The 9,705-nt window shown below is 40.9% G+C and overlaps 1 protein-coding gene across 2 annotated transcripts in view; it reads left to right on the top strand.

Annotated features, from left to right (window-relative positions):
- Positions 1-9,705, top strand: part of Stk33 (serine/threonine kinase 33) — a 163,313-nt gene that overhangs the window by 120,629 nt on the left and 32,979 nt on the right. For both annotated transcript variants that reach the window (XM_021209083.1, XM_029542596.1), the window contains one exon: positions 4,402-4,551. In XM_021209083.1, the coding sequence (XP_021064742.1) occupies positions 4,402-4,551 (150 nt within the window). The remainder of the gene's footprint in view (positions 1-4,401; positions 4,552-9,705) is intronic.

Genomic DNA, 9,705 nt, shown 5'->3' with positions numbered 1-9,705 from the left:
GAAAGAAAAAGAAAGAAAGAAAGGAAGGAAGGAAGGAAGGAAGGAAGGAAGGAAGGAAGGAAGGAAGGAAGGAAGGAAGGAAAGAAGGGGAAAAGGAAGGAAGGAAGAAGGGAGGGAAGGAGGGAAGGAGGGAGGGAGGGAGGAAAGAAGGAAGGAAGGAAGGATGGACGGAAGGAAGGAAAACGGTCATGTATCGCATGCAATGCAAGAAGGAAGTCAGGGAACAGATTAAGGGACAGGTGTTAGGAAGCCAGGAAGTTCAGTCTGACAAGCAGATAAGATGCTGAAGTAAATGAATGGGAAAGGAACCCAGGAAGGGAAGTTAGCTGTGAAGGGATTAAATCCTAGGTCGAAGGTTTTGCTTTCATTCCATAGTGAAGAACAATTTTGGGCAAGGCCAACTTGCAAGATGGCTTATTTTCAATGAGTCAACATTCATTTAAATATCTTAACAAGTACCATTTGACTTTACATCTTCAGGCACTGTCAGGGAACAAAGACAAACCGCATACTCTCTCCCACAAACCATCTCCCAGGGGCTGAAGTATGCACTTTGCTCTGTGGCCACACTCTGCAGAGGCTCTGGTGACCATGGTTAGGGACCCAGTTCTGGGATAGTTTCTCCCAGTGTGTAAACAAGGCCTTTGATCATTAATGTACAAATTGTTATTCAAGTTTAAGGTCTTCTGACCTTTAGCCTTGATAGACATACCTGTAGGAGGATGGAAATGTTATGCTGCCTAACTAGTAATGGGCTATTCTTCCCCTCCTTTGCACATGCTCTTTCCAGCTGCTTATATTGCTTGTCAGTCATATGAAGTCCACGGGATTGCCCATGGTAAACGGGTCACCATTTTAATGGAAATGGTGGTCAAAACAGAGAAATAATGTTCTACCCCCTTTCGGTAGAGGTCATTATCATTAAGTATCCTACATGTGCTTTTTATGCAGTCTTATGTGTACACATTACACAAATAGGTTCAATATCCTGTAAACTACTCTTTTTCATTTAATATATATTGGGAAGATTTCTTTATTAAGAAAAAAAGTGCAATATTGTACCTCAAATTCTGGATGTTCTATATTATTTTGTAAATTTCTCCCTCTGAACATGGAATATATAAACTGTTTCAGATCTTTCTTGTTAAAATCAGTGTCACAACAAATGTTCTCATAAATAGCATATCTATAGAATAAATTTCAAATGATAAAATTATTGGTCAGAGAGACTGCATTGTACATTTTGATAGGTTACTGATAATTTGGCTGCCACAGGAAGGAAGGGAATAGACTCCTTGGGTCTAGAGAGAGTACTCAGTAGTTAAGAGTGCTCATTCAGCTTTGGAGAAGTCCATGGCTTGGTTCTCAGAACCTACATTGGGCAGCTCACAACCACCTGTAACTCCAGCTCCAGGAATTTCAGTAACCTCTCCCGTCCTCTCCCGTACATTGCTGGACTCTTGGACTCTGGAAACCTACACATACACACACACACACACACACACACACACACACACACACACACATACATATATACACAGGCACACACATATACACACATGTATACATATGTACTCATACACAAGCATGCACATATGCACATGCACACATGTACACACACAATGCACATCTAAAAATAAATCCTTAAAGAAAGAAATAAAATTTGACTACACCATCATGAATGTAAGTTATTATCACATTTTAATTTATTCACATTGTTAAGTAAAAATCAGCTTCTCATTATTTGGATTGGGTTTTATTAACTGAGAAAAATTTATGTCCAAACATCTCTGCCAAAATCTTAAATATAAAAACTCCATACTCATTGTAGATATGCATAAAGGTGAAATACATTTAGGCCAATGTTTACTTAGTATATTATAGAATGTTAGGAATAAGAAGATAACCAGGTTGGTAGTGGCATTGCTGTTGGTAAACATTTACCAAGGCTGGTTTACATAGTCCTGCCTTCTTGCCCTAGGAGTGACCTCATGGAATGAAGGCCAGTGTTATGTCCGGCAAATCCTCCCAATGCTTGCTACATTTTGACCTGCTTCCAGCATTGTATTGGTGTGCTTTCTGTGTCATGAGATACTTCTTAGATTTCTCTGTAGGCATCCTTCCTTGCATCATTTCCATCGTTCTGGTCCAACCCCTTCACTTGTCAAATTTGCCTCCACTACTTCTTTTGGTTGTATGAAAATCAGGGAGATCAGGCTCCCCATCACAAACTATTTCTTTTGTTATTCTGCTTCTGTTTGATTCAAGCTTTACTCCTAGTATGAACATTTTCTTTTCTTTGCCTCACTTTTATCTTTGTTGACTAATTCCCTGGAGACATGGAGACACATGGATGAACTGACTAACAGATATGTAGTTTCCAAGAACCAATACACTTTGAAAGCTGTGATACAGTTGGTCACCGATCATCATGGGCACCTGTTTAATGTGGGCTGCAAAGCCAGTAGTGAGGTTTGCAATTTATCTAATGACATTTAATTTAGCAAAGTGAGTGAAGATTGAGTTGTGCTCTTGAGGGACTGAAACTGTTAGTTAAATCATAACTAGATCATAATATGCTGATCAAGACTTCAAAAAACAAAGATTGCTACAATAAACTGCTGTCACATTGTGCAGCTAGCATAAGAATTCCACCGTGATTGTTTTTGGTTGAGCATGGTCATATGTAGACAGGTTTATCTTGCTAAAACTTCTTAGAGGTGACTTGCAGGATGCAAGCATTTCCATTGTTTTTCCTATCAGGACAGGCTGTGTGCTGTATGGTAATGACTTCCAGGTCCCAGTGCTTAGTATTTCCCATTGAAAATTGCCTGGCAGGAGTCTAAGTTGCTCCAGATCTTTGTAGGTACCAAGTAGGAACTGGGAGCATCATAAACTATGTACTATCTCCAAAAATGTATCACCTAAAAGTGATATGTTTATTCTGATAAAGTCACACAATCTTTTTCAAAGAGGGGAGAAAATTGAAATTCACAATATTCAAAGAATTAACCTGAGGAACACTTATTTGAACAGGACTGAGGTTACACACAGGTATTTCAGATTGTCTCTTTGCTAATGAGAGAATCAAATTGAGCTCAAGATGTGAATATTCAAAGTCGAGGAGCCTACATACTGTGAATCCTGACAGAAGTCAGGATGAAAATTGCAAGCCTTAGAGATCATGACTCAATCTGACAGGAGCTCTGAGGCAAGCTGGCAGTTTAGATGGCTCTAGCCCTCCATGAGTGCTTCCTTAGCCCTGTGTATGTTCCTAATTCTGGGACACCTAATAGAGATGATTTTTAAACTGGACCTTGAAGGCAGTGTAGGCCATGGTTGTCAGAACAGGATGATAAATTGGGAGGTAGAGGAGAAATGAGTACAGCCAATGTAGAGAGTACTCAGGTGCTAGGCAAAAAGTAAGGCGCTGACCTTCTAGGAGGGCAGAAGAGCCATGGGACTAGGTATCCTAATGACCTCCTCTTGTTATTACCATTCTGTTCTTGATGCTGATCTATTTTTAACCATGACTATATTAAACTCAATAAATCCTCCACTGTGTATTCAGATGGCTGTCCTTAATGTGCCCTGTCTCATGAATTTCTGTGTTATTACTGCATAACACTTAAATCTACCTACATACAAAGACTACTTAGAATTTCTATATACCTGTGCCCACACTTGAAAGTCTCATTTTAACCTGATAGTGATCCAAATGCCCTGTCCAAATGTTCTCTAACAACTGAAGTTAGAATTTAAAAAAGAAAAAATAAGTCAAATAGGAGGCATTTGAGCCTATCTGTGTCTCAGCACATTTGGGATGTTTGGTAAATAGTGTGAAATGGCCAATATTGGTTTGATACAGTCATAACAGGGAAAGGAACAGCATACTGACTCAGTTATAGCCAAATGGCCACATTACATAGAAATATTCCAGGCAAGAGCATTCAAATCAGTGGCCTGTATTCGTAGACATACTGTTTACCTAATAACTGAGTGTGGGTGTTTTCTCTAGACAATGGTGTTGTGCAGGCTCACCTTTAGCATTGGACCCATTAGCTTTTTGGCAGTGTCTTACCAGTTTTCTAAGAAAACTAAAGGGGTCGTGGCTGCCACACAATCGCCATATTGTGTCCTTGGCACAAGCAGGCTACATTTACTCCTTCCTGACTTATGAGTTGTCTCCCTCTAATGTTCACATTGTAAGTGATGGCATGTGGCAGTTAGCCCCTGTGGGACAGGGAGTGTGCTCCATCATATGGCTAATGTTTTGCTATTTACCCAGCATTATAATTTTCCATATGACTATTCCTGATTTGGGGAGAATATATTAAGAGGTTTAAGAATCTTTCAATTATCTGAACTGTTTATAACGCAAACATTTGTTTTTAATCTTAGGGCAATACCCTTTCTTCAGCAAGACCAACCAATGTATTAGAAATGATGAAAGAATGGAAAAATAACCCAGAAAGTGATGAGGAGACCAACACAGATGAGGAGACTGAGCAGAGCACTGTCCACAGTCCATCTGCAAACTCAGCAAAGCAGGTAGGAGGAATGGCTGCAACAGGCACAGGCTCTGGCACTTTCACTCATGGGACCTTTTGTTGGAGCTCCATCATCTCACTGTGAGTTGGTAACAAAGGCCTGCATTAGTCAACAGACAAAGTCCTTCTACCTTCTAAGCCCTGAGATTTACCATTGGGACTTTGTTCTTTGGGCCAGTGGCTCTTTGGAGTGGAGCTGTCAGACCCTTCTCTATGAGAGAACACATGCAGACTAAGCATCCCTAACCTGACCATCTAGCAATTTCAGATGAAAGACCCCAAACTGTAGTAAGTGCTGTATAGGGCTGTTAGTCTCTGTTGTAGCTGCTTGGCTTTGATGTTGTTGCACAGACACTGGCGCAGCCAGCAAATGAGTGACCACAACTGTGTCCAGTGCAGCCCTTTCTGATGAAGCAGGTGGTATGCCAGATTTGACCCATGGCCCCAAATTCATAATTTTTTTACTCTACCCAGCTACAGAATTTATAATTGGTTTATATACTATATGCAAAAGGTAATTATTATGTCATCCGGGTATTTGTATATTATTTTACAAAAACCTGAACTACATAGGTGTGCCATGTTACTGGAATAGATCTGAACACAGTTTCATGTCTGTAGTATAGTCTTGTTAACATTTTGATTCTCGGTTATAGTTTATTAACCAGATATCCCAAAGGTTTGCCCAAGCAACCCCGCCTCTGCTTTTTTTTTTGTTTGTTTGTTTGTTTTTTTGTTTTTTTGAGATAGGGTTTCTCTGTGTAGTCCTGCTGTCCTGGAACTCACTTTGTAGACCAGGCTGGCCTCGAACTCAGAAATCCACCTGCCTCTGCCTCCCAAGTGCTGTGATTACAGGCGTGCGCCACCATGCCCGGCCCTCCTCTGCTTTTTATATATGTCAGTATAAGGTTTTTTTCAGTTTGGGTTTCTTTCCTCTGTCTTGTGTGCTAGCTCTTATTTAAACGCTGCATCCTGTGCTGGGCAGTCCAGATTTCTTCATTTGTTGTTGCCTTCCAGTTCCCTGTAGGCAGCAGATAGGCAGAGCACAAGGGTAAGCCACTCTTAGCCAAGATTTCCTGCCAGAACCTTGCAGAAGACATCTGGGAGAGTAACCTGTTGGCTGGGAAGTTCTGTGTTTACTGAATAGTAAAAGCCTGAATTAGAAGCTTAACACTGTGACTTAGACTGTGTGAAAGAGCCACACTTTTACCATAATGTAAACATAACCTTACTGAATTTTCTTCTTCTCCCCTCTGATAACTAGTGCATTGTCTAGCACAGTGTGTATTTTATATTCTCTTTAAAAATAATATCCTAAGCCAATGTTTACTTTTTTGTTGGACATAGTTTGAAGATTTTCTGTTGGCTGACATGGCAGCATGCACATATTCATAGTTACATATATGCACCTAATAACACAGTATGTATGCATGTTTGGGTAATGCATATGCACATGTATCTATATGTACACATATATAAGTATACGCACAGCACATATTTTGTAGTGTTGGGTTATGTCTATATTTATCAACCAATGTGACATAAAATTTCCTCGTGAATCAAATGCACTCCCTCTCCTTTATCACTGCTCTCCATTTTCCTTCTCTATCTCAGACATCCTGCAAATCCCTGGTTAAAGTGATCTACTCTGGTCTTGGATACTTCATGTAAGCGAGACAAGGATTGTAATGTGAGTTTTGTCCTGCAATGCTAGGAATTTCAGTAGTCACACACCTGAGATGAGAGCATTTCATTTTAGCAAGAATAGCTTACACCATTAATGAACAGGCTGGGCCACAGGAGCAGCCCCTCCCAGGATGGACTTAGAAAGCTTGCTGGTTGCCGTGCTTCTGTGGCTGTTCCTGCAATGCAGGCAGCATTTTGCCTTCAGTGTCTTCTAAGGAACTTTCCCTTGCTTAGGCTTGTCTGTGATATATGGGGAGGAACTTAATATTGGGGAATTTTTCTGAAGTTTTACACCTTTAAAAAGACATATTTCTTATACATATTGTTTCACTGGTTTTTATAAGTAAATATACCCTTTTACTAATTGTGTCAAACTTTATGCTAAAATTTACTCCTAGTCTTTCAAATTTTTATTAACAATAAAAAGCAGAGTGTGAAAATCCTGAACAAAGTGGAAGAATTCCCAAGCATGGGATCAAGACTGTCACTTCTGTGTTCACAGAGCTGAAAAGCACAAAAAGCAAACCAAAACCAAAAACCAAAAACCAAAGCAAAACCTTTCATCCGCAGGGTAATACAAGTGGTCTTGTTAGGACTATAACACTGTTGTGTTCTTCTCTCTCAAGGGGACATGCTGCACACACACACACACACACACACACACACACACACACACACACAAAGTCTTCAGGATCCAAGGCTTCTCCAGAGAGAAGAGAGAACCAGGAAATCAGCTACTCCCAGACATTCTGAAACACTGCAGGAGTGCCCCCTCCATTCTCAGTTCACGGGGAGCTTAGAGAAAACAGGGCAGCCAGAGAGAAACTAGCAAGGAGGCAAGTCCACTGCAGAGACCATACACCATGGACATGGAAGTTTACTATGCCTGCCACTGGGCAGTTAGTCACCCCAAAAGCAAACTCATCAAGGGAGTAGCAAGACTAGCACAATGGCAAAAAAGGCACTCTGTGCCCAGCTGGGTCAGTGGCAGTCGCCTACCCAGCAGCTCAGTCTAACTACAGGGCATAACCAATTGTCTCGCTAGAAAGCAGAATAACATCAGTTGCCACAATTGAATTCACAGCAAAGGCAGCAGCCCAGCTATGTGGAGATCTTGGCTGGCCAGTGATTTTGCCAGCAGGAGTAGCTACCATTATAATGTAAAGTAAAGGCCATTGTTTCCAAAGTGTCCACAGAAGCCAAGATAACTGCTTCTGCAAATATGAAAGACCAATGACAGAGCACTGGATTACAAAGACAGATAGTGACATGCCTTTAATCCCAGTACTTGGGAAGCAGAGGCAGGTGGATCTCTGAGTTTGAGGCCAGCCTGGGTACAGAATGAGTTCTAGGACAGTCAGGATTTCATAGAGAAACCCTGTCTCACAACCAAAAAACAAACCAAAACAAAAAACCCAAAACAAACAAAAACCCTAAAAGAACAAAACAAACAAAAAACCAAAGACTGCTGATTATCACAACCTCCAATAAAACCCTAATAATAGACACAAAAGAAAGGGAGAACTATGCCATATCAGGAAAGAGAATTCACAATAATCCTCTTAAAAATTCACTGAATTCCAAGAATATATATGCATAAAAAATTAAGTGAAATTTGAAAACAGTGCATGGACAGTTTTGCAAAAGCAAGAAAGGAGGGACAGCTGGGAATAAGAGGGAACCGACTGAGGGAGGGAGAGGATTTAAATAAAGTAGTAATAAATAATGGGTGAAGAAAAAATGTAATAGAAGCTTAAGATGAAGTGTCCACTTCTTGTAGCCAGGTGGAACTTCTAGTGGAGGTAGGGGGACATCAGCCCACATACAAAACGTTCAACCCAAAATTTGTCCTGCCTACAAGATGTGCAGGGATAAAGATGGAGCAGAGATTGAGGGGATGGTCAACCAATGACTGGTCCAACTCTCCCATCCCATGGGAGAGTGCCAACCCCTGACACTATTGATACTCTGCTCTGACTGCAGACAGAACCCTAGCATACCTAGCCTCTGAGAGACTTCATCCAGTAGCTGATGGAAACAGATGCAGTCAAACATTGGATTGAGCTCAGAGAGTCTTGTGGAAGAGTGGGAGAAAAGATTGAGGGAGCCAGAAGGGTCAAGGACATCACAAGAAGACCTACAGAGTCAACTAACCTAGGCTCACAGAGTATGAACCACTAACCAAAGAGCATACATGGGCTGAACTACCAACCCAAGAGTGTACGTGGGCATATATACACTTATGTAGCAGATGTGCAGCTTGGTCTCCATGTGGGTCTCCTAATAATTTGAGCAGGGTCTGTCTCTGATTTTGATGCCTCCATTTTGATCCCTTTCCCCTAGCCGGGCTGCCTTATCTGGCCTCAGTGGGAGAGGATGCATCTAGTCCTTCTGTGATTTGATGTGCCATGGTAGGTTGAAACCCATGGGGAGCCTTCCTTCTCAGAGAAGGGGAGTGACAAATTGGGGCAGGTGTGTGTGTGTGTGTGTGTGTGTGTGTGTGTGTGTGTGTGTGTTAGGGTGGGATTGGGAGGAGAGGATGGAGGGGGGATGCGATGGGGATACAAAGTGAATAAATCGCTGAACAAAAAGATTAGTCACAGTAAGATTAAAGACAGAACATTTGAAATTATCAGTCTGATATCAAAGAGAAGGGGCAGGTTATAAAGAGAGCTTGCAGGAACTGTGGGCCACCATCAAGAGACCTAATATATGTGTAATAGGAATTAAAGAAAGTGAGGTGTGCTAAATAGAGCCAGAAAGCATATTTAATAAATATAAGATGAGACAGGTTTGATGGTTGCACATCCTAACTCAGTACTCATGAAGCAGAGACAGATGATCTCTGTGAATACAAGGCAAGCCTGGTCTACATTATTGTGTTTCAGCCCAGCTAGGTCTACATAGTGAGACTCTATCTCAAAGATAAATAGATACAGTATTAAGAAAAAACATTCCCTAATCTGGGGAAAAAGCCAACATCCAGTCAAAGAAAGTTCACATATCTGAACTCAAATAGACCGCAAAGAGGAGCTTCCCATGTCACACAAGAAGACACTACCAAAAATCATAACAAAGAAAAAGCCCTCAGCGGATCAACGTAGAGATGAAGTCATGTCAAACAATCACAGAACTCTGCAGCCAGGAGAGACAAAGTGATAGCATCAAATGCTGAAAGAGAAAACTGATAGCCAAGAACACCATAACTGGAAAAACTATAATTTAGAAATGAAAGAGAGAAAGACTCTCCTAGACAAATGTAACCCGAGGAAGTTCATTAACATCGGTTAAGTCATGTCTTACAAAATTGCCAAAGTGAAGACTTCAAATGTGCGATACAAACTAATATGTAATACAAAACTTTCTGAAGACAAAATAGAAACAGAAGGTACTCTACCCAATTCATTCTATGAAGCCACAATTACTCTGATACCTAAACCACACAAAGATCCAACAAAGAAAGAGAACT

The sequence above is a fragment of the Mus pahari genome, chromosome 1, assembly GCF_900095145.1.
Source record: "Mus pahari chromosome 1, PAHARI_EIJ_v1.1, whole genome shotgun sequence".
Taxonomy (NCBI): Eukaryota; Metazoa; Chordata; class Mammalia; order Rodentia; family Muridae; genus Mus; species Mus pahari.
The sequence above is the reverse complement of the archived record's forward strand: the minus strand, read 5'-3'. Positions and strand labels throughout refer to the sequence as shown.